A 25,646-nucleotide genomic window follows, 5' to 3' on the forward strand; every position below is an offset into this window, starting at 1 on the left:
ATCAGTTTTGAGGCATTTTTTAATTTCGAGAGCTTTAAAGCATAAATTGACATACTTCCAAGAATCTTACCTAAGCACTGGCCTGAATTTTTAAATCACTGTGTAATCACTAAAATGACAAAGTAGCTCCCACTACAGTGAAAATGTTAGTTTATAAAAACGAGGAGAACTTGAATGACATATACATTTGATTCTCCTTATTCGCAGGCTTCCCATTTGCAAATTCATCACCTATTTGCTAAAATTTATCTGTAACCCCAAATAAATTTGCAGTGCTTTCATGATCATTCACAAACACACATAGCAGCAAAAAATTTCTGTAGCCAGACAGCAAATGTTTCTTGTAGAGGATTAACAAGGTGACACTCTGTGGCCTTCTTCTTTCAGCTCTTGTGCCATAAACAAGTGTGCTTTTCACGGTCTATTTAGTGCCATGTTTTCTCCATCTATGCTTTCTACTGGTGATTCCGCTGCTTCTAATGGTCCCCAAGTGTAGTGCTGAAGTGATGTATAGTGTTCTCTAGGGCAAGAAAGCTGTGACATACCTTATGTTAGAAAATACCTATCTTGAATAAGTTCCTTTCAGGTATGCAGTGCTGTTTTGCCATGATCTGAATGTAATCGAATAACAATTTACATTAAGATATAGGGGGATCCCTGGGTGGCTCAGCGGTTTAGCGCCTGCCTTCGGCCCAGGGTGTGATCCTGGAGACCCAGGATCGAGTCCCATGTCAGGCTCCCTGTATGGAGCCTGCTTCTTCCTCTGCCTGTGTCTCTGCCTCTCTCTCCCTCTGTGTCTCTCATGAATAAATAAATAAAATCTTAAAAAAAAAAGAAAGCTTTTTACATTAAAATATAACATGAACAAAACGAGATTAAGTACTGATCAAATGATTACCATGTTGTGACCAGAGGCAAGAATCTCATCTATCCTGCCCCCTTAGAGGAATAGTTCAATATTCGCTAATTCAGTGTTTGCAGCAACTTGATAGAACTTATCTACCATGAATAATGAGGATCAACTGTACATGTGTCAAGGGAAAAGAGACTTCTTTCCAAAATTAAGACAAAACCCTATAAAAATAAAATTAGGTTTCTTTCTCCTACATCTTGTTCACACAAGATGCGCTGGAGAAACATGCCTCGCAACTAGGGTACATATACTGCTGTGGAAGAACCCGGGGGAACTTCTCAAAGAGACAATCATCCTCCAAATCAACTGAAACTGACAACCAACAGGACGACTGTGTGAATGCTGCTGATCAGCAGAGGAATGCCACAGGCACATACATACTTTTTAAGTCACTGTAGATAGAAAAAAAACAAACAATGGTTCAAAACATGAGCATGAGTCCCAAACCAAAAGGCACAAGGCTTTGAATTATACATGTTAATGTGCCATCAGGTATTTTTTTCACACCAGCAACTTCAAGTACCCAGCAAAAGGGTAAGTAGCTGACGGGATTTAAAAGCAATTAGTAATTCTCCTGAACAAAATGTTGGATAACCAAACAGTACAGAATAGCTAGCATGGAATACTTTTTTAAAATAGTCATCTCAACTGATCAACACAATCTATGTATGATGCAAACAAGGAGAAAATACACTGTTCCTGCACTTCTATCTAATTACCTGTTTTCAGGGATCCAAAGGATGTATCACCTATCAGCAGTGTATTCATTAAACTAACTCCCAACTCATGTGTTTTAATTTCCAGAAGATATCATAATATAAATACCTTTCTTCTTCCTTCCTCCTTTCGATCAAAAGCACACTGCTGTTTGCACTGTTCACAGGTCTGAGGTGGTCCATATTTTTTTTCTGAATTTGTACAACGCTGACACTTTGTACCAATAAATGCTGCAATTATGTTACAGTACTGACAAGGCTTAGGCTGAAAAGCAGATATACATTTTAAGTGAGACATTTAAAAATATTAAAAATTTGCTGCATAAAATATATACATAAAGGTCCCAAAGAATGAAGATAAAGGTACATATTAATAGAAAAGTTTCATGCATCCAATATTTAGGAGCATGAACTAATTTAATATCCTAGTTACTTTTATTACTGTTCCATAGATTAAAAAAACATTTAACAACTTTTCATCATATACAGGTACAGATAAAAAGACCATACATTACACATAAGCTTTAAACTTAAGAACTGGCAGAAGCATAGTCAATCTAAACTAACAAACGTACTTTGCTTTTCTTTGATACTCAAAAGACAATTCAGGATTTTACAGAACCTTAAGGCCAGCACTTTGACTAATCATGACTATACTATACCAATGACTATCTTATACATATAAAAAAATTGATATGAAATAATGTCATGACTTCTATGAATGAATACCTGAATTATACTGCTATATAAAAACTGCTGGAGGTTCTGAAGAGGGAGAAAGTATGATTATGCAAACTTTATAGACAAGTGGGTTCTCCAAACCAGGAGTTTGTTATATTTGAGTCTTTAAAGAACAAAATCATACATTTCACACTGAAATTCAATAAACACAAAACATGCATAATAGGACTGTTTTTAAACATTATCATCGTCCAATCAGATTAACTACAGAAAATTTCTTTCATGGAATATTTTAACATACCGAATATTTAAGGACACATCAATACATACTTTTACAAGGTTCATTTTGTGAAAAACAATGACTAGTAACAATAACATGAAATAAAAATGCAAGACATACTTACCGTGCCAAACTGCTTCACATTTTGAGCACACTTCTTACAAATCGTATTAGTTTTGCTGAAAAGGAAATTGAATATAAATGATCAAATTTACATAGCTTTTTGAGGTAATTAGCACACTGTTGAACTAATGCAGATATTTAACTATTAACTATTTACTTTAACTATTTGCTTTAGTAGTTCCTAAAACTTTCTCTAACATAGACCCAGCATCTTTTTAGGGATGTGTATTATACAAATTTTCTCCTTTTTCACTAACTCTAGATAAATGTTTTTGTTTTGTTTTGTTTTGTTTTTAAAGATTTTATTTATTCATGAGAGGCAGAGAGAGGCAGAGACACAGGCAGAGGCAGAGGGAGAAGCAGGCTCCATACAGGGAGCCCGACATGGGACTCAATCCCGATCCCGGGTCTTCAGGATCATGCCTGGGCTGAAGTCAGACACTGAACCGCTGAGCCACCCAGGCGTCCCTAGATAAATGTTTTTATACATTTTTATTGTGTATCTCTTAGTAAAGAACCCCCCCCCCAAAAATCCTGAGGTTTCCTATCTAGTTCCAAAATCTTCACATTTGCCACTGTTTATATAAGCATTACATCTCAATGCCTACCTAACCTTCTCCACTATTATGATGCCAGTATCTACTTATAAAAAAAATTATTTGTTGTTCTTCTTAGGCTACTCTCTTATATGTGGGCTGATCTTTTAACAGGAAAATCCTGTTAAAAAGCATGTGCTGTTCTTCCACTGGTAACAAGTTACTAGAGTTCATCTCTGGAAGATGGTAACATTACAGACTTTTGTTTTGTCACTTTTAACAGCTTAATAGTAACTTTACATTTGCATTTTTAATCAGCAAAAGTGTACATTTTCCATGCAACAATTTGTTCTCCATTTCCCCATGTGTAAACTGAAGTGTAGCTATAAAACAGCCATTAATTTTTTTGTCAACGCGGCCTTTCCCACCACATAAAAGAGGTATACCACTTAAAACCATTTTTAAGGATACTTTAACACAAATAGGGGATTACGACCCCCAAGTACTCCTCACAGACATCTGTGTCTTTAACAATCAAAAACTATTTAGTATACAAACCTTTCTTGTTGAAATTCTGATCTGCAGTAAGTACATTTTACAATAGGATGCGCAATCCGACATTCCTGTAATAAGACAATGTATTAGCATCTATCTCAAAGTCCCAAATTTCACTTTTCTGGTAGAAAATTATCATACAATCTAGCCAAATTTCTAAGACATCAATAATACCTGTCCCCCAACGTACACAATTGAACGATTTATCATGTAAGTGGCCAATTACAGCACATTTCCTTAAGGAAGACATAGGTGTCTTTGTCTTTATTTGATGTGGGGGGTAAGCTACAAATAAATTAAAAAAGCTGTCAGGGCCGATTTCAAGGGTTGGTTAAATGTGAAACTACTTAATATTTTGCACCGTTGCTCACAGACAGCATCCCGGCTTTAATGGGATGGGAGGAGCTCCAAATCATAGAGCATTCTGTCCCCAAACCAGTCGCTTCGCTTTCCTGGACAGGGAAGGAGGATGCCATCAGCTTTGCGGCTTCAGGTTCCTAGCAAGAAAGTGCAAAAACCGTCCCCTGCCTCCCGGTGGAAGGAGAGGACAGTCCAGGCAGAAAACCGAGATGAAAACATCTCCACCCCAGGGTCTCTGCGGCATAGACAGGTGGCTGCCGCCTCATTCAGCCCCACCCGGAGACCCCTGAGTGTCGGTAGGGCCCGGCCCCCTCCTGGGCCGCCTGGAAGAGGGCAGAATTCTGTCTTCCTCTCAGGGGCCTTTCCCATCCGATGCCCACGTCCCCAGATAAAGGGTCCCGGGAGAGGAGGCCAGAAAGAGCTCCAAGCCCTCAGGGCGCCGGCGACGGGAGCCGGGCTGCAGTGCCGCGGCCACCGCGCTCCCTCGGGCTGGCCGAGGGGACCCCGCCCGCCCGCCCGCCCGCCGCCCCGCGCCCACGGACCTTGCAGAGCTGCTGGCCCTGGGAGAGCTCCTCGAAGGGATAGCGCTGGGTGCACTTGGTGCAGGCGTACAGGGCCGAGGCCGCCATCCTGCTCAGTCTCCTCCTCCACCGCCGCCCGCACCGAGGCGGGGCCCTACGGGGAACTCGGCCGCCGCCGCCGCCGCCGCCGCCCGGGCCGCGAGCTCCTCCTCCTCCCCCTCCCCTGCCTCGCGCCCACCAGAGCCGCACCACGAGAGCCCAGGGCCCTGCGGTCTACACCGTCTCCCTCCGCCTCCACTTCCGCCCCCGGCCCTCTCAGGGACGCCGTCCCAGCCGCTCCCGCTTCGGCGCCTGGAGCGGCGGAGGGAGACCAAGAGGATAGCTCGGTGCGGGGTAGCTGCGCGGCGGTGGATCCGCTTCCTTCTCGGCCTTCCTTCCCCGGCTCTGATTGGCTGGGAGGGCTGCTGCGTCACTCGGTCGCCCCTCCCAGCCCCTAACCGCGGCGACGCTGGAAGCGCCCACAAAGGGAGGAAGCTGCTGGCCAATGGGGGCCGGGAGCTCTCAGCGCGCCAAGGCCGCTTCAAACCCGCCCCGCCCACCGGCCCAGGAGCGCCTGGAGCTAGCGGCCAGTCCCGGCTGTGCTGCGGTCGCCCCGCTCCAGCCGGGCGCGTGTTCGCCAAGGCTTGCTCCGTGCCCACGCTGCTTCCCCCTTGACTTACTTCTGTTGGGCCGAACCACTAAGGCCCCTTGCGACACTACTTGTTACTGGTCAGAAGCTAAGTACTTCACCTAGAGAGGCGTCTCCGGGTCGAGCTCACGCCCGCCGGCATTTAGTCCCAGGGGGCCGATGGCGTGTTTGGACTTCACACTCGCTTTTATTGTTTCAGTCATTCTATTCAACGGTCCGTGGCGCCCGTCACCTCCTCGGCCCGGCCCGCCCCTCTTGCGGAGTTCCCTCGGGGCCGCCCGGGAGCCGGCGGCGTGAGCGCCGCCGTAGACTCAGCGAAGCGCTACCTTGTGACGTCGGCGACGGAAGAGGCGGACTCTCTGCTGCTACCGGAAGCCGTCCGCTTTTTTGATTGGCTGCTCCAGACGTCCGTTAGGGCGTGTTGCCTTTTCCGCGTGCAGCCCCTGAGCGTGGGCGGCCCAGTGGGGGTGTGTGCAGGGGTTTCCAGGCCCCGCAGCAACACCCCAGCCCCTTCCATCAGGGGTTGGCTTAGGGTCGCCCCTGGCGGGCGGCTCTCGAATCTTAAGGAAGAGCTCGAAAACTCAGACCCCCTTGGGGCCGCGGAGGCCCTCTGGGCTGGCAGGAAGATGGCGGCAGCATCGGTGTCTGCGACTTCAGGGTCTCAGTTCTCGGTAAGAAGCGGCTGACGTTCGAGTAGGCTCGGTTTTGGCGCCTCCTTGCTTTTCCTCACCTTTCAGCGCGCTCTGGGCCCGGGGTCTCACCGCGTCCGGGGCACGGCCGGGGGTGCCTGACGGGGCGCCGTGCTCCCCTGACGCCCGCCGCCCCTCGGCCGGGGCTGCACCCCCCCCCCCCCCAGCCGAGGCAGGCCTGGTCGGTTCCGTCCCTTGCTCCCCTCACCTTCCGTTCTGGCTGCCCAGGTGGCCAAACTTTGCCAGGACTCTCTGGGAAGGCTCCTCCCGCCGGGCCTGGCGGAAACCTTGCGGCTTTGGTCACGTGGGGGGAACGGCACCTCCTGGAAACTCGCCGAGACCAGGTAGCTCACGACGCGGCTTCGTCGGCGGCTGTTGAACAGTCGTCGGTCTCCACCGCTTGCTAGTTGCGGCCTGTGCCGATTCCGTTGCCTGCAGCGCCTCCCCCCGCGTATTCCCGTGACTGTGCCTGCGGGTCACCCGGAGCGCGCGCTTCCACCTGCGCTGTTACTTGGCCGGCACCGCGTACGCGCTGGCGCTGTTGCAGAGGGGCCGCGGGGGAGCTGATCCTAAGTAGTGTTCTGCCTCCCTATTATCTGTCGAACCGGATTGCCGGTGCTTCGAATTTGAGAATCCGCCGCGCCGGGAATAGGCAGAAAATGGGAGGCAGCTCAGGCGAGAGCCATTGTGTCTTCCCTTAGCTGCAGCGGAGTGCTTGGGGCTGTAAGGTCACCCAGGTGAATGGGTTGGAATCCCTGCGCCGAAGGAGCAGACACAGAAGAGAAACTGCATGTGCATTAGACTGTTACACAGCTCAGTTTGATAGATGGCTGCCATGCAGGTATAACCTAAGCGTGAGTGGTCGGTGCTTGGGTTGGCTGGAAACAGTTTCCTAGTAGGGAAGATGGAGCTCGCTAGCGGAGTGGGGAAGGAATCGTCAGTCGGTGCTAGTCCAGAGAACTGGAAAGGAGGAAAAGGCACCCGCGGGCACTTCAGTTAGGTGCCAGGACAATGGGAGCTTCCGGGAAACTAAGTAATGTGGAGCGTACAGAGGTCGTGGGGCGGGAGAGTTGGGTTAGATGAATTGAATTGTGGAGGTAGGTAAAAATTGGGGGGAAAAGAGGGATACGGACGAAAACAGGAAACTATCAGGATGAGAGTTATGTCATAGACGCTTAAGGGGGAGAAGTTTAGGGAGCGTTGAGAGCAAAGTTACCTCAGTTTTCCTCAGTTGCAGCTTTTGTGACTTAAGGTTTATGATAATAAGGCCAAAAGCAACTCCGTTTCTGCGGAAGGGGAGTACCGAATTTGCAGAGCAGTCAGGGAAGATTAAGAATGAATGAAGCACTTAGAGTTCTTTCAGGAATTAGGTCAGTGAAAGGGAATATAAAAAGAGGAACTATTAGGAGGAAGTGTCCCTAAGTAGATGGATGGGATTATATAAGAGTTGTGATTAAATTTAATTGTGAGAAGAAGGCTTTTCACTGCTTTCAAAACTTAGCACTTGGAGACTGAGTAAGAAATACTCCTATAACTGTTAATTGAGCTGTATGTACTCTCTTGAGTCTGTGTAGCTGAGCTGCGGTACTGGGATGTGCTGTCAACCCCTTAGTTCTTAAGGTAGCCTGGGCATAAATTTCATAGTGTTTAATAGGAAAGCATATATATATGCTTTTATTTATTGGATTCTAAATATCAGGAGTACACTTTTTTTTTTTTTTAAGATTTTATTTATTCATGAGAGATATAGAGAGAAAGGTAGAGACACAGGCAGAGGGAGAAGCAGGCTCCATGCAGGGAGCCCTACGTGGGTCTCGATCCCGATCCCGGGACTCCAGGATAACGCCCTGGGCCAAAGGTGGCGCTAAACCACTGAGCCACCTTGGCTTCCCCAGGAATACACTTTTCAAGTACCTTTTGGAAATCTAAAGTGTAACAACCTTCTTAATTTGACTTGCTACATCAAAATGTCTCATTTGGAAGTCACTGTTTCAAAACAAATGACTGAATGTACTTTATTATTAGTGTATAAGAAACAGCCCTGCTTAGACACCTTAACTGTCCTGTCAGAAATAAGGCTGGTGTTTCCAACAAAATGTAAAAAGCATTTTGGCTTAATGAACAGTTGATTATAAGATAAGAGAACACAAAAATACCTTTTAAAATTATAGCATAAATTCAGAGGCTACTCATATTCAGATTTTAGGGTTGTATAAACACTTCATGTGAAAAAAAGAAATAATATGTATTCAACACTCATAAACCCAGCTTGGAGCTAGCTGTAGTAAATAGATATGCTTTTTAGTAGGCAAGGTTTTTTAACAGGCAAATTCACAAATAGCATCCTTAAGAAAACAACTTCTATGTAAACCTCAAATGTGAGCAAGATGGAGGCAGGTGATACTTTCAAATTGTTTTCAGTATTTCTGCTGTGGTAGCAAGAAGAGTAACGAAAGCAGGTAACATGTACTGAGTAATTGCTATGTATCCTTGAGCTAGTGACCACCTCAGGAAAGCAACGATAACTGGGCGTCCTGATATTAAAAAGAGGTACAGGCAGCAAAGTGTGATAATAGAAGAGTATTTTTCCTATTAGTCGTTTTTTATATTTCCAGTAACCATAGAACTCTTTCATCTCTTTGGATTTAACAAGCTAATCTCCTAACTGGTCTCTGTGGCTTTTGAGCCAGGCCCTGTAACTAATGGTGTTCCATATTTTTTCTCTTAAAAGGTTTATGAATATATCATAGATTTTTTTAATGCTAAATATATAAAAGATTTATTTTTGAGAATAATAAAATGAATGCCTTTATGCTCCTTTTTGCATCTGCCTGCTTTTCTCTCTATATATAATTACCACCATACTTTTAAGATTATAAAATATATAGTATTACCTAGCAGTCATGGTTTTAAATGCTTTTCGCATATTAACTCATTAGTATTTCCATTTTTGAGTGAGCAAAATGCGGCAGAGAGGTTAAATCAAGATTATACAAGTAGTAAATGGCAGTCAGTTTGTTATTCACTAGTTTGCCAGCCATTCAGAAGCAATTCTCTTGCGATCATCCCTGTGTTCCCCAAGTGCAAAAATTTCTTTAGAGAGCAGTTTTTCAAAGCATGATCTGGTGACTTTTGGTGGTTCCTGAGACCCTCTCAAGGGGGTCTACCATTACCTTCCTAATGTACCTTCCAGCCACTTTGTGTGAGACCAAATTTTCTTGTATGTCAACCAAAATAGCATATCCAGGTATGTCAACCAAAATAGCATATCCAGCAGAGTGATGCAGAAGCAAATATAAGAATCCAGCAGCCTTTTTTTAAGTTAAGAATTAAAAAGAGATTTGTAAAATGTTTAAAAGTCACTCTTCATTAAATTTTTTGGTTGATTATTTTTCATTCAAAAATTTACTTATGGTAACATCATGGGTGTCTTGTTTTTAAATTAGTACATATCGTAACATTTAGATATAGCCCACATGAACAAAAGCTCTTTGGGGTCGTAAGTAATTTTTAAGAGTGTTAAAGGGGTCCCCAAACACAAAATGAGAGGGGCAGCAGTGGTTTTCAAACTGCAAATTAGGCTGGGGGTTACAACTCAGCGGTGGGTTGTGGACTGTGTTAGTGACTGAGAACATAATCATTTTTTTAAAAAGCAGGAGAGAGAAAGATAGTTCAACAAAGAAACCTGATTGAAATTGCAGGGTCTTAGAGGGTGCATCTTTGGCTTTATTTGATAATGCTGAATTGTTTTCCAAAGCAGTTGTACCAATATAGTCCCACCAACTGTTGCCTTTGATCCATATCTTCTTGAACAGGGGGTATTGTCTCACTTTTGAATTTTTGCCAAGCAGGGAGTGTGAAATGCTGTCCTCTTCTTGTTCTCACTTTTGCTTCCCTGATCAATGGAGAAGATGCACCTTTAGTTTTTTCATGAGTTTACTGGTTTTTCATGTTTTTTTCTTCTATGAAATCCTGTTGTGTCTTTTGCCTGTCGGCTGTTGGTTTATCTTTTTCTATTGATTTCTAGTCATTCCTTTTGTATTCTTTCTGGATGGTAATCCTTGCTTGTTAGCCATATTCTAACGATTCTTTGGCTTGTCTTTCATTTATTTTTCTAAGGTATCTTTTGATGTGGGAGTTCCTAATGTTGATGTGGTAAAATTTATTAGTCTTTCCTTTATATGTTTAGTACTTTTTGATTAAGAAATTCTTATAGGGATGCCTGGACGGTTCAGCGGTTGAGTGTCTGCTTTCTGCTCAGGGCGTGATCCCGGTGTCCACATCGGGCTCCCTGCATAGAGCCTGCTTCTCCCTCTGTCTCTGTCTCTGCTTCTCTCTCTCTCTGTGTGTGTCTTGTGAATAAAAAAAATAAAATCTTTTAAAAAAAGAAAAATTATTGTAGCCAGGACAATTAATGACATTTTTATGTATTTTTTTCTACAAATTTTAAAGTTGGGGCTTTTTAAGTAATATGCTTAATTTGTGTACTGTGAGGTGTAGGGATCCAGTTTAGTCTTTCTGCTTAAATACACAATTGCTCCAACATTGCTTTTTAAATTTATCTTTCCCCAGTGGTTTGCTATCAGTGTCCATGGTTTGCTCTATAGCTATCAGTATATTTCTATATGCGTATGTTTGTTTTACTGGGCTCTTTGTTCCATTGTCGTATTTGTGTCTCTCTGTGTTTATAGTTATTATCTTAATGGTTCTCATTTTTATATTTCTGAGAGAGTGCTTGTCTTCCTTGTTCCTCTAAGAAAAATGTGAGCTATTCTTGATCTTTTGTTGTTCTTCAGAAGAAATTATAAAATCTGCTATTGCAGTTTCATTCAAAACTGAATTGAATTTGTAGTTCAATTTGGGAATAACCAGTGCCTTTAAGATGAGTCTTTTATCTGAACATGTCTTGTTACTCCAGTTTTTTTTAACTTTAGCATTTTTCAGTAAAATTTTATAATTTCAGGTCTGTAAATCATTTATTAAATTTATTTTTAGTTTATTTTTTAAGTACTTTCATAAATGACGTTTTCTAGGTGTTACACAGAATTATACATTCTTTCATAGTAATTTTCCTCAGCAACTTGTCCTAAGCTCTAATTCTAATAATTGGGGATTCTATTTAGATGATCATTACCTGTGAAATTTTGATACTTTGTTTTCAATCTTAACATCTATTACTTCCTTTTATTACCTTAATATGCTGGCTACAAAATGCAGCACAACATTGTCCAGAAGATGTCTTGCAGATATCTTTGCCTTGTTCCTGAATTGAGAAGGAATGTTTTAAATTTTGTGCCATTAAATATGTTAGGGTTTTTTGTAAATTTTCTTACAAGAAAATAGTTCTTTAATAATGACTGATTATTGAATTTTATTGATTACTTTTATTTGTTGATAATCATGGATTTTCACATTAAAGTGAAATAAATGTACTAATGTTCACTCGGTCTTAAACATTCCTGGAATAAATTCATTTTGATCATACTGTTTTGTCTTTTTATATAGTTGAGTATGGTTTGCTAAATTGTATTTAAGTTTTTATGTACCTGATTTCTGTCAGCCATGTTGCAATTTCATTTGTAAAGAAGGCAAATGATACACTTTTTTAAAAATCATCCTTCCTACTTAATACATTGCCATACACAGAGATGTCAATAAATATTTGAATCATAAGTGTTCCCAAGTAGGAATTAAAGTTACCAGAGAAGAAAGTGGTCAGGTTAAACATTTTGCCTTTAATCCTGAAAGTTTTCTTAGAATCATATCATTTTATAGTTGGAAAATATTTATTGAATGCTTGGGGTCTTGGAAAGCATACTGATTAGTAGGAGTTAGTCTCAGGCTCCTTAGTAGTTTTGAGACCTTAAGCAAATGGCTTGTTTCTTAGCTGATTTTTTCACCTACAAAATGGGGACAATAATATTTGCTATGCTTCCTTCACAGGGTTCTATAATAACTAAGGGAGAATATGATTGTGCTTGGAAAAAAAATGTGTTGACAAATATAAAGATTCTATTTTCAGTGTTCTGAAAATCCCAAATATATTTTTCTGAACTCTAAAGTGGAGATACTTTCTTAACTGTTAGGATTGTTGTGAAGATCAACTCAGATAATGGATATGTAAATTGTGAAGATCAATTCAGATAACGGAAATGTAAATAGTAAAGTACCATGCAAGTTGGAGATTTATGGATTGTTTTTATTTTGCTTATATATATATATATATTGCATGTATAAGGGGGGAGCCTAAACATCCTGCTTGAGAGATCCTTTGCTCTTCAGTAGTTCTCAGGTACCCACGATTGAAGGGCATGTAGCACTGAAAGCAAGAATTCACTTAATTGATCTTTTCTATCATCTCAGATGGCTGATATCTTTAGAAAAGTCCTATTGGCAGAGTTAGATCTTGGTAGGCAACTGTGAATTTAATGGGTGAACAATTTCATACTCTGATATAAAACCTAAACCTAAATGATGAGTACCTCACTGCCTAAGCTGTACAGTGTGCTTTATGCTGAACACTTGCTTACTTTCTGGGAGCAGGCATGTAACCAGCCCCCAACAAAAACCTTGACGGAGTCTAAGGAGCTTCCTTAGTAGAAAACATAAAAGTTGTCACTATTGGTTGCTGGAGGAGGTAAGCACATCCTGTAAGCACCCAGAGAGGAATTTTGAAAGCTTGTGCCTAGTATCTTACAGACTTCACGACCATGGGTCTTTTCCTTTCACTGATTTTGGTTTGTAATCTTTTGCTGTAATAATTCTTAGCCATGAGTATAAGTAGATGCTGAGACTTGTCAGTCCTAGCAAATCACCGGGCCTGGGGCTGATCCTGAGAACAGCTGACCATCATGGTGATAATAGTTGGAACCTTCCCAGAATTCAAGTTCCTAGATACTAGCCAAGAACCAGCCTTGTAGGCAGACATTTCTAAGGATAGCAGTCTCATGTCTGCTATGTTAACCCTTTCTGCACAGTCTTTTTATGGTATTTGTGCTCTTTTTTGTTGTTTGTTATAAAGGAAATTATATTTTGCAATTTATATTTTATAAATAAATGTTTGTAATTATTTTATAATTTAGGATAATTTGGGATAATTCAGTTTTTTTTTTGGGGATAATTCAGTTTTAAAACAATGTGCAGGTTTCTTGTTTTGCAGAGGAATTACATAATTCATTCAACAGATTTATTAAACATCTTTATCAAGGTTTTTTGTTTTTTTTTTTTAAGATTTTGTTTATTTAACAGAAAGAGGGAGCACAAGCAGAAGGACCGGCAGGAGAGGGAAAAACAGACACTCCACTGAACAGGAGCCCAGGGGAGGGGCTCCCTCCCAGGGCCCTGGGATCCTGACCTGAGCTGAAGGCAGATCTTAACCAACTGAGCCACCCGGGCGTCCCATCGAGTGTTTTTATTGTGACTTTAGGGGGAATGACTATGTTTCTCCAACATAGGTTCTCCTGTGCAAGCTGGGTGTCCTACAGTCAATTCAGTTCTGCCCCTACCTAGCTGGAGATAGTGTAGGCCCCACAAGCTAAGGGGCTAGGTCCCACGTGACTGCCCCTACTTCAGTCTCCACTTCAAGTCCCAGGTTTTCCTGAAGGCTTTTGTACTTCTGCCCACTCAACTACGAATTAAGGAGTTCCCATGACCCTTCCTCCTCACCCTTTATTAATTTGCTGGATTAACTCACAAAACTCAGGAAGGTGAGCTATGCTTATAGTTACAGCTCTTTTATAAAGGATACAATTCAGAAATAGCCAGATGGAAGGGACATTTAGGGCAAAATGTAAAGGAGCTTCCATAAGCACTCAGGATGCTCTTGAAACCTCATTTTTCAAGAGATTTTATGAAGGGTTCATGATGTACTTATGATTTATTCAATCATTGGCCATTAGTAATTGAACTCAGTCTCCAGCCCCTCCCTTCTCCTGAGGTCAGGATGTGGGACTGAAATTTCTAACTGAGCGCTTGGTTGGTTTTTCTGGCTACCAGCTCTCATCCTGAAGATGAGGAGGGTGGGGGTGTCCCATTATTAGCATAACAAAGATGCCTATCACTTAAGAAATTCCCAGGGTTTTTGAATCTCTGTGTCAGAAACCAAGGACCAAGAACTACCTTTTTTTTTTTTTTTTTTAATTCCACAGACCATAGGGATACTAAATATATCAAGTAGGGATAAGCATTTTTACACAAGAATAAAGGCGACAGAAAGATGCTACTTTAGGTACTAGTCAAGGAGAGCCTTGCTGCCAAGACTTGAGCAGATGACTGAGTGGCATGAGAAAAGGGAGCTAGCTTTCTAGGCACATCAACCTAGCAAAAGAAAGTGGAGTGTACTGTGCATTTTCAAAATCCAAATATTGGTCATTATCACTGGGAAACAATGAGGGGGCCGATGGAATGGAGAAAGAGGAAAGGGAATGAAATCACAGCCTGAGGTTAGATATGTGGGGCCATAAAATCGTGGTAAGGAGGCACCTTGGTTGGTTCAATCAGTTGAGCTCCCAACTATTGATTTCAGCTCGGGTCATCATCTCAGGTGTTGAGATGGAGCCCCATGTCAGGCTGTGCACTCAGCGCTGAGTCTGCTGGAGATTCTCCCTCTAGATTGTTTCTGTGGTTCTAAGTGTTAAAAATATTACTTTTCTCATCCCTGAAGTTTATAACTTATCCCCAGTTGTTTTTCTCACTTGGAAAGACCTGGCTGTTAAGAACACATACTGTTTATTTCTTGCTATATTATTATTCTTACGTGTTTACCTTTATCATCTTAACCATTTTTAAGGGTACAGTTCAGTAATGTTAGGTATAATCATACCGTTGTGAAACATCTCCAGACTTTTTCATCTCGTGGAACTCTCCATTGAACAACTCTGCTTTGCAACCTCCCCTGCCCTGGTAACCACCATTGTACTTTCTGTTTCTATGAATTTGACTACCTTATGTAACAAGAATCATAAAGTATTTGTCTTTTTTTGACTGGCTTATTTCACGAATCACAGTGCCCTCAAGATTTATCCATTATGTAGCATGTAATGGGATTTCTCTCCTTTTTAAGGCTAAATAGTATTGTGTGTATATACCACATTTTATCCTTTAATATCTGTATTAGGTACATTTGTGTGTGTATAAATAATTAAGAGTTGCCAGTTTTGTGTTTCTTGGCTTGATTTCATTTCAAAATAAATAATTTTTACAAGGCCACTTTATTTTATCTTCCTTTGCTTTTTATTTATGTATTTTCTGTGCTTTGAGCTGCTGATAGCAAATGAGGACACTGACCCACCACATTTGTGATAAAAGTAACTTTTATTGCTTAAACCTAAGTATTCAAAATGAAATGGACGACTTAGAAAATGGAAAACATTTAGAATGGCTATTCAAAAATAATCTCCTCATACTTGGATTTTTACATAGAGTTTTTGTAATTTGTCTGCTGACCCAACCTAAGCAATACTTTGATGATGAATATGTGACAAACTTTGTTGAAAGACCGTCTCTTCCCCCCACCCCAGTTTTATTGAGGAATAACTGACATACATCACTGTCCAAGTTTAAGGCATACAGTATGATGGTTTAATTTACATCTGTCGTGCATTGATTACCACAGTAGGTTTAGCTAATATTCATCTTCTCATATGAATACAAAGAAATTTTTTTTTTCTTGTGATGAGAACTTTTAGGGTATCTTGCTTCTCAGCTCTCCTGTATATCATACAGCAGCGCTTGCTGTAGTCATCATGTTGTACATGACGTTCTTAGTACTTATTTATCTTACAATGGAAGTTAATACCTTTTGACCATCTCCCTCCAGTTCCCCTTTTGCCCCATTTTCAACTCTGGTAACCACAAGTCCGATCTCTTTTTCCCTGGAGTTTTTTTGTTTTAGGCTCCATAGATAAGTGTGTTCATAAAGTTTGTCTTTCTCTGTCTGACTTCACTTAGCATGCCTTCATGGTCCAGCCATGCTTTTGCAAATGGTAGGGTTTTCTTGGTTATGGCTGAATAATACTCTACTGTATACGCCACAACTTCTTCATTCATCCATCAGTGGACATTGCTTCCATGTCTTGACTCTTGTAAGTATTGCTGCTATGATACGAGCATGGAGGTGCAGATATCTCTTTAGTCTTTTCATTTCTTTTGGATATATACCCAAAAGTAGAATTGCTGGATTATATCATAGTCCTATTTTTAATTTTTTGAGGAGCCTCCGTACTGTTTTCCACAGTGGCTATACCAATTTTACAATCCCACAAACAGGGCACAAGGGTTCCCTTTTCTCTGCATCCATGCCAGCTTTTGTAAACTCCTGTCTTTTTGATGATGTATAGTCTCAACAGATGAGAGATTGACCTCATTGTGGTTTTAATTTGCATCTCCCTAATGACTAACGGATGTTGAGCATCTTTTCAAGTACCTGTTAGCCTTTCAAAAGTCTTTTTGGAGAAAAGTTTCAAAAAGGACAATTTTTTTTTAAAAGATTTTATTTATTCATGAGAGAGAGAGGGGCAGAGACACCGGCAGAGGGAGAAGCAGGCTCCATGCCAGGAGCCCGACGTGGAACTCGACCCCGGTTCCCAGGATAACACCCTGGGCCGAAGGCGGCGCCAAACTGCTGAGCCACCCGGGCCGCCCAGGACTAATTTTGAAAAACTTTCGTAAGAGCTAGCAGGCAGTGAATTTAATGGAAGTGGTTTATTTATATCTGAAGTAAATCTGCAGGTGTTTTGTGTTCATATATATGTATCAAAAGGAATACTTCCTAACCAGTTACTTTAAATGATAGTTGTTAAATGATCAGTCTTCACACAACCTACTAGAATTTAAGGTTCTCTGTGAATAATCATTTTGGAATTAAGCTAAGTGATTCATGGTGCTTTGTAAGAGCTTTTGCAGTATAATATAATTTAAGACTTGAAAACACCCTGGTTTCTAGCCACCTCTAAAACCTGATGTCAGCTTGCCAGAAATTTTGAGAACTGCTAACTCTTAGTCCTCTTAGTGCTGTTGCATGTAGACACACTGTTCACTGTTGTCTTAACATCCCTTAACTTGAGGACTGCTTTGAGACTTACCCTATCTTTTCCAAGCTCTTTACCCTCTAGTTTCATAGCCATAGTGTGTGTTTGGTATTTGCTTTCTTAAATCAATTGCAAAATTGCATGGTTTTACATGGAAATCATCTTTGATTTTTAATAAGATTTAGGTACAGTGTGGTTATCTTGATTGTTTCTGTTTATTCCAGGAGGTTGTTTACCATTATTGTAAATACTCTTTGTTCCTCTGTACTTTTCTGGACACAGGTTATTCTGGTGCTGTATAGTGTAGTTCTCCAAAGGTAAGAGTCAAGAACTTATTTTGTTGTGGTTATTTGAGTAAGAAAAATAAATGTCTGAGAATTTTGATCAGCCAGCAGTTGTATCTTCCACCTTAGCTTTCATTTTCTCCATTACTCCCCACTCTAGGTCTTTCTTCCAATAAGAAGTCATCTACAACTAACAAAATGCCACAGTTATCATCCCGTCCAACCAAATCAAGTGGAACATCATTTCTAGTTGAACAGAATCTCGTTCATAACACAGTGGTGTTTGTGTGCAAATAAAATTGTATATTTGGGTATTTGATAAGCTTTAATGTTTTCTAATTGCACCCCTCCTACCTCTTCTTCCTAAGTATAAATCTTTTGAAGCAAGAACTATGCCTTTCTTTCCTGTATACCCCAGTCTTGGATATTTGATAAATATTCAGGAATTATTTCCTTGATTGGAGAGAGATTAGTTCACTCATTTTGTAGCAGCTTCAGATACTGTAAAACGGCAATATTTATTTTTCTGAATGTATTTTTTCAGTACATATTTTTAAGAAAAATTTATTATGAGTATCATTTAAGTATTTCTGTGCAGCATTTCTATTGAAGTCGTGTGAACGTTATTTCCTTTTTTACAGTGTCTGCATATAACTGTCTTTAGACACATGAGAAACACTTGAAGTCGTTTGAACGTTATTTCCTTTTTTACAGTGTCTGCATATAACTGTCTTTAGACACATGAGAAACACTTTTTTTTATTTTAAAGTAATGATTGAATTCTGTTGTGTATGGCCAGTGGGCTCTTTTTTTTCTGTTGTTTCTATCAGTGGAACATGAGCAGTATAATTCTCAGGAACAAATGTCTGTGTGTGTATTTACATCTTATTTGCAGTTTAAAATTTTGAAAGGTAATTTCTATATTTTTATTTTTCAGAACATCTTAGTCGAACCCTCAAGGTCTAACGGAAGTGTCGTTCGCCATTCCTCATCTCCATATGTAGTATATCCACCTGATAAGCCTTTCCTTAATAGTGATCTACGGCGCTCCCCGAATAAGCCTACATTTGCCTATCCGGAAAGTAACAGCAGAGGTAATAGAGCCTAACAAAATCGATATTTTTTGTTTGCCTACTGCTTTAAAACTCTTGTGTCTTCTGTATATTTTAAAATTAGAGGAGTGGCAGCTGGGTGGCTCAGTCGGCTAAGCTTCCAACTCTTGATTTCGGCTCAGGTCATGATCTCAGGCTTGTGATTCTCCCTGTCTCGCTCCCTGTCTCGCTCCCCCACCCCACCCCACCCCCTGCTCACACATATTCTCTATTTCTTTCTCTCTCTCTCTCTCTCAAAAAAAGTGTTGGGGGAGGAGGGAGGAGTGTCTATTTCTCCTTCCTACTTTTTTTTTTTTTTTTTTTTTTTTTGAGGAGGTTAACCTCCTCAAAATACAGTGCCTTTCTTTTATTCGTTGATTGGTAAATAGTATCATTCACCAAATCACCAACGCTAAATACTTTGAGAAATCTAGGACTGCTCTGTCATCTACAGTATCAGCCAGAAACTAAAAACCAAAATTTTTTACTCTGAAATATCCCAAAGACTTACTGGTTCTGTCTCTTCATTCTCATTGCTTTGGCTCAGACTCTCAATTATTGCAAAGGTGATTGTGATACTCCTAAATAATTGCTTAGCCTGCGGTCTCCCTTCCATCCTCATTTAAACAATTTTCCTGCCATCATCTCTCCTGCTTGAAACAAATGTTAGCACTTCTCCATGGGTTACATAACAAAGTCCTAGATTTTGTATTACCTGGACTCTAATTTCATTTTAGCTTCTCTTCTGGTTCTTCCTTACCCACACATCCTCTGCTCTGGCTACTTTGAAATATATAAATATATTTGTTTCCGGAACTTGCCATCTATATTAGCTTTCTTTCTTGCTGCCTTAACAGATTACCACAGTTCAGCAACTTTAGCCACAAGCATGTTATCACAGTTTCTGTAGGTTAGAAATCTTGATGGGCTTAGCAGGGGCTTCTGTTTAGGGTCCTGTTAGGCAGAAACCAAGGTGTTGACTGTGTTCCTTACTAGAAGAGTCTAGGGAAGAATCTTCCCCTTCTTGGTTCATTCAGATTAGATGTTTGGCCACATTTAGTTACTTGTGGTTACAGAGCTGAGGTTCCATTGTCTTGCTAATTTCTAGTCAAGGGCACTTTCCTCCTAGGAGCTGTCTGTGTTCATTCCTGTGCTTTCTTTATGGCCCCCTTCAGGAATGGCGGATCAGGTGTCTCTCATGCTTCATAGCTTTCTGCTTAGGGTCCTTTCTCAGAGTCCTTTTCACCACATATAGCAGGTATTCAGAGTTTGAACGATTAGAACTTACATGTATTTGGGTGTCCATTCTGGCTGCCATGTCAGCCATGTCAGGCCTAAAGTCTTTCTCATGCTTTGCCCTCTAAGCAAAATCTTTCTATTGTAGAATTGTACTCTTTGAAGTCCACATTATAAATTATTTATTTTGAGAAGTCTTCTTCTCTACCAGCTTCCCCAACACATATCTCTTCCTGCTCTCCTCAGATGTCTCTTCTTAACTCTGTCCTTTATTCATACCCCATAGCCTTCACTTTTTTATGTCAGGGGCAAGCAGGTAGTGGTTTCCTCATCTGTCCATCCCATACTGAAAGTAGATATTACTGGATTGATACAAAAAATATTATAAAAGTGTAATGGATCATAATATCCTGAGGCATTGCTTAAACAGTTCACAGCACCATGCTCTAAAGGGATAAAAGATGCCAATTTACTGTTTACACATTATTTTTTCTCTTGTTTATTTTTCTCTTCATCTTTTTTCCCTCTTTTCTCTCATGTTCTTTAAACCGTTATTGACACGCACGCAGAATTTCTCATTATTGCTGACATACTGGGCTAAACGTTAATTTGCTGATTTTGCTCTATGAATAAATCTCCATTTGACTTTTCTTATTCTTTCATTCTTTAGTAATTGCTTTTCTTTGAACTTTTTTTTAAAGTTTCTTTAGATAGAGGTAAAGATCAGAAATAGATATAATTTTTTTTTTTTTTTTAATTTATGATAGTCACACAGAGAGAGAGAGAGGCAGAGACACAGGCAGAGGGAGAAGCAGGCTCCATGCACCGGGAGCCCGATGCGGGACTCGATCCTAGGTCTCCAGGATTGCGCCCTGGGCCAAAGGCAGGCGCCAAACCGCTGCGCCACCCAGGGATCCCAGAACTAGATATAATATTATAGTGGAAGGATTGATACCTAATTCTAGGCCTTAAATTCCTGCTAGAACTATGTTGCATGACTTATTTTTTGTGTGTGTGCTTATTTTTTAAACAAATTTTTACTAAGTTTTAATTGATTTTTATCCCCTGTGTGTGCTTCAGTTATTTATTTTTTGATTTTTTACCATATATTTGCAGTTATACAACTTTAATTTTTATAAATTGCCGAAGTCTTTAGGTGCTGTGTTCAGATGAGTAGGATTTTATCATTCATTTTAATGAATAAGAAAATGCCTTTAAGTTAGCATTTTCTTTATCATCACCATCTTTCAGATACATATTCTCCAAGACCAAGTTTCTAGTTAATAAGTTGAGTATTGAATATAGATATTTGTAAAAAAAAAAAAAAAAAAAAAAAAAAAAACAGACTTCTGTTTGAATGAGTGAAGTCTTACTTTGAGTAGATACTCTGTATGATAAACTTTTCTTCTTTATATGTAATGATTGCTTTTTTTGCACTAATACCGTACGGGAAAAGAGACTTATTCTATCGTTCTAGTTTAATATATTTTCATTTGCTAAATTACCATTTCACTTTTCTATCTGATAATCACTTTGAAAATATAATTTGAATTAGTGCTGTGGAAAAAGATAATTAAACTATATTTCTTGTAATTCTCATTTTCATATTCATTTGAGTTTTAGAAAAGAGATGAGCAAGAAATTGGAAGTTATTACTGCCTTCAAAAAAATCTGTTTTCCTTGGGACCTCTTCTTTTCCTTCCCCCTTGGAGCCCTTTTAAAAAATGGTAATTAATGTCAATCCAAAAAAGTTTAACCCATTGTTCATATTGTTTAATACATTTCAAATGAGAGCAGTGTACAGAATGGCTTGAAAATGGCTTGAACCTTTGAAGCAAGATAACGATGAGGCAATTCTGCTAGCCCAGTGCTTTCCCCTTTCACTTCTCCTAGTCCATGTATGTGAAAAATAAAATGGTAACACATGTCCAGCACATGGAGATAAACTATGGGGCTGATGGTAACTAGTTTGGGATCTTTCCCTGTGCCCAGCCACTCATGTCCCCCTCTAATTGCTGAGAGAGTAAACATCTTGACCTATTACAAATTTGTGTCCCACATGTTGCAAAAAGCTCAGCATTATTGACCAGTGACAGAAGTCAAGTTGTAACTGTTGTATCAGGTATTGATAACAATTTCCTGCCCATCCATTCTTTTAAAACACTGGTTATCCAGTTTTTTAATCCAGAAAACCCTAATTAACCCATTACTTGTTTACATAAATATGTTAATGAAGAATAACTATTTTCCAAATTTAGAAAATAGACTACTAAAGAGTGACAGTGTTTTGTTTTATACTTTTTAAATCTCTTATTTCTGGCTTAAGAGAAGACCATTTGATTCTCATCTATTTTTGCATTCCGTTTGTGTTAATAAGTTGTTTGGATTGAAGTATGTGAAAAAAGTCTGGCCTTACACAGGTATGTAGGTGGAAAAGAACTAATACTTTAATAGCCTTTCCAACAATTTGTGGATATTTTTATTTGATATTACACCAAAACTTTGCAAATGGTAGTTTCTTAAAATTGAGTTGCATCATGGAATCTGAAAGCATCATTGATATTTTCATATTCTAGGACCTCAAGACCACCTGTAGGGTGGGAGATTAACTCAGAGGACTCACAAGTTTCAGAAGTGACTGTAATTATGGTTGTGGCTTATTACAGTAGAAACAAGAGAAACCAAGATGCAGGCTTTCAAATTTTTCCTGCTTGGAGGTCACGCAGAAAAACACCACTTCTCCAGCAATAAATTGCATGATATGTGTGGTACTTCTGCCCAGGAAAGCCCACTTAAGGCTCAGACACTATTGCTTTTATTTATCTAATGAAGGAATTCAAGAAATGTTTAGTATTACAGAGTTTTAGTAGTTCAGAAGATGTTTAGAAAAAACCTGAATTGTTGGGGTGGCTGCTCAACAGACACTTTGCACCTACACAATCAGTCCTGATACTCACCATGAACCACATTGTTTACACAATCAAGGGAGACTTGTGCAGCAGGATTTAGTGCCATAGGCATACAAAACCTTATAATTAGTAACATGGGAAGCATTCCAAGAGCCTAGTTTACAGAGGGTAGCTAAAGTTCAGGCCTGCTGTATAAAGTTTTTTGTAAGAAGTTATTTTTAATTGAAGGATAATTGACAATACAGTGTTGACATTCGTTTCAAGTGTACAACATAGTGATTTGACAATTCTATATATTATACTCTTCTCATCACAATAAGTATAGTTTACTGTACTTACCATACATTATTGCAGTATTGGCTATGATGCCTTTGCTGTACTTTTCATTGCTGTGACTTAGGATAACTAGAGTTTGTACCTCTTAATCCCCTTCACCTATTTTGCCCCTCACCCACTATCCTCCTTTCTGGCAACCACCAGTTCTCTGTATTTATGAATCTGTTTCTGTTTTGTTTGTTAGGGGATTTTTTTGTTTTCATTCCACATACAAGTGAAATCATACGGTATTTGTCTTTCTCTGGCTTATTTCATTTAGCATAAAACCCTTTAAGTACACCCATGTTGTTATGTATGGCAAGATTTCATTCTTTTTTATGACTGAGTAATATTCTATTACGTACATATGTGTGGAAGATGTAATACTCTGTTATATGTACCATATCTTCTTTATTCATCTATGGATGGATGCTTAGATTTGCTTCCATATCTTGGTTATTATAAATAATGCTTCAATAAACATTGGAGTGCATACATAGCTTTTCAAATTTTAGTGTGTTTTCTTTGGGTACTCAGCAGTGGAATTACTGGATCATATGGTATTTCTATTTTTATTTTTTTGAGGAACCTCCATAATGTTTCCCCAGTGGCTTCCCCAGTTTATATTCTTGTCAACAGTGCATGAGGGATCCCTTTTCACATTCTTGTCAACGCTTGTCATTTCTTGTCTTTTTGATACTAGCTGTTTTGACTAGTGTGAAGTGATATCTCATAGTGGTTTTGACTTGCATTTCCCTGATGATTGGTGATGTTGAACTACTCATCAGTGATGTTGACTGTTCATGTGTCTATTGGCCATCTGTATGTCATCTTTGGAAAAATATCATTCAGGTCTTCTGCTCATTTTAATTAGATTATTTGTGGGGTGTTTTTGGTGTTAAGTTTTCGGAGTTGTCTATTTTAGACATTAACCCCTTATCAGATACGTGATTTGCAAGTATCTTTTCCCGTTCAGTAGATTGCCTTTTTGTTTTGTTGATGGCTTCCTTTGCTGTGTAAAAGCTTTTTAGTTTGATATCCCAATAGTTTATTTTTGCTTTTGTTTCCCTGATATAAGGAGATAGATCTATAAAAATATTGCTAAGGTCAGTGTCTAAGAGATTATTGCTTATATTTTCTTTTAGAAGTTTTATAGTTTCAGGTCTACATTTTGAGTTTATTTTTGTGTATGGTATAAGAAAGTGGTCCAGTTTCATTCTTTTGCATATAGCTGTCCAGTTTTCCTAATACCAGTTATTGAAGAGTCTGTCTTTTCCCCAGTGTATGTTCTTTCCCCCTTTGTCACAGATTAATTGATCATACAAGTTTATTTCTGGGCTCTCCATCCTGTTGCATGGATCTGTGTGTTTATTTTTGTGCCAGTACTGTTACTGTTTTGATTACTATAGCTCTGTTGTATATCTCGAAATCTGGGATTATGATACCTCCAGCTTTTATTTAGCTTTCTCAAGATGGCTTTGGCTATTTAGGGTCTTTTGTGGTGCCATATAAATTTCAGGATTTTTTGTTCTGGTTCTGTGAAATAATACTAGTTGGTATTTTGATGAAAATTATATTGAATCTGTAGATTGCTTTTGGCAATTTTAACATTTTAATATTTCTTTCAATCCATGAGCATGGTATATCTTTCTATTTTTTGTGTGTTTGTTGAGACATGTTTAAATAATTTTGGTGATCTATAAGCCATTCCAGAATGTAGAGAAGGAAAGCATATACCCCATACTGGGTCTTTTTGTTAACCCAGCACATCCTTGTGATATTACTGTTGCTGATATACAGAACAAAAACGTTGTGTTCTAGCCAATTGTTCTAGTAACTGTAAATGCAGAAATGAAAGGACTAGCAAAATCATACACTATTACATATAATCTAATGAAGGAATTCAAGAAATGTTTAGTATTACAAAGTTTTAGTAGTTCAGAAGAGGTTTAGAAAAAACCTAAATTGTTGGAGTGGCTGGGTGGCACAGCTGGTTAGGTGTCCAAGTCTTGGTTTTGGCTCAGGTCATGATCTCATGGTGGTAGGATCAATCAAGCCCCTTGTCAGGCTTTGTGCTCAGAGTGGAAGTCAGCTTGAGTTTCTTTCTCCTTCTGTCTCTGCTCCTCCCCACTGCATTCTGTCTCTCCCTCTGGAATGAATAAATTTTTAGAAACAAAAACAAAAAAACCTGAATTGATATTAAAAGGCACTTATTTTCTCTTTTCTTATTACATTTGTTATCTAATTATTCCAGGTTTTACAGAGAATTGTTCCTTTAAATACTAATCTTAAATCTGGACTTTATTCTTCTTCTCATAGTCTTTTCAGTTGATTTTTCAGGTTTCTACGTTGTATGTGTTTCATGTCTTGTGCTTTTTCTAATTACACTAGTCTCCTTGCATAATAGAAAGAATAAGCCAACTATATTATAAAATGTATCAGTCTCCTGACTGGGGCCTCTAACATTCTAGGCACAAGAATGAATGAATGAAATGTGAATGAATGAATTAGATTAATAAATGGAAAAGTGTGCTTTGCTTTGAGTAAGAAGCCTCGATTTTTAAAAGATGGCAGTTGTATGGTTAAATAAAATCTTTAATAAAAGAAATTTGGAATGTTTTAAAGATTTATATAATGTAGGAGACTGGCAGTATTGATGTTTATAAGGTTTTAATAGTTAAACAACACTGGAATAATAATAATGAAATCAGAATAAAAGTCC

The 25,646-nt window shown here is 39.5% G+C and overlaps 2 protein-coding genes across 26 annotated transcripts in view; one reads left to right on the top strand and one right to left on the bottom strand.

Annotated features, from left to right (window-relative positions):
• Nucleotides 1-6,882, bottom strand: part of FAM76B (family with sequence similarity 76 member B) — a 107,533-nt gene extending 100,651 nt beyond the window's left edge. For 9 of the 23 annotated variants that reach the window (XR_012015991.1, XR_012015983.1, XR_012015984.1 and 6 more), the window contains exons 1-5: nt 4,707-6,207; nt 4,176-4,301; nt 3,808-3,872; nt 2,715-2,769; nt 1,739-1,894 (exon numbers count right to left, since the gene is read on the bottom strand). Coding sequence is in view for 13 of the 23 variants with exons in the window: in XM_072795118.1 (XP_072651219.1) it covers nt 1,739-1,894; nt 2,715-2,769; nt 3,808-3,872; nt 4,176-4,301; nt 4,707-4,793 (489 nt within the window). In the remaining 10 variants the exon portion in view is untranslated. Of the gene's footprint in view, nt 1-1,738; nt 1,895-2,714; nt 2,770-3,807; nt 3,873-4,175; nt 4,302-4,706; nt 6,211-6,270 lie in introns of those variants that run through there. The other 14 variants (XR_012015982.1, XR_012015988.1, XM_072795120.1 and 11 more) reach the window with 11 other exon arrangements.
• CEP57 (centrosomal protein 57) overlaps nt 5,525-25,646 on the top strand; it is a 46,826-nt gene continuing 26,704 nt past the window's right edge. Inside the window, exons 1-2 of one of the 3 annotated variants that reach the window (XM_072795129.1) lie at nt 5,525-6,044; nt 18,311-18,467. In XM_072795129.1, coding sequence (XP_072651230.1) covers nt 6,000-6,044; nt 18,311-18,467 — 202 coding nt within the window. In that variant the 5' untranslated portion in view covers nt 5,525-5,999. The remainder of the gene's footprint in view (nt 6,045-18,310; nt 18,468-25,646) is intronic. The other 2 variants (XM_072795128.1, XM_072795127.1) reach the window with 2 other exon arrangements.

This window comes from Canis lupus, chromosome 23 (genome assembly GCF_048164855.1).
Source record: "Canis lupus baileyi chromosome 23, mCanLup2.hap1, whole genome shotgun sequence".
NCBI lineage: Eukaryota > Metazoa > Chordata > Mammalia > Carnivora > Canidae > Canis > Canis lupus.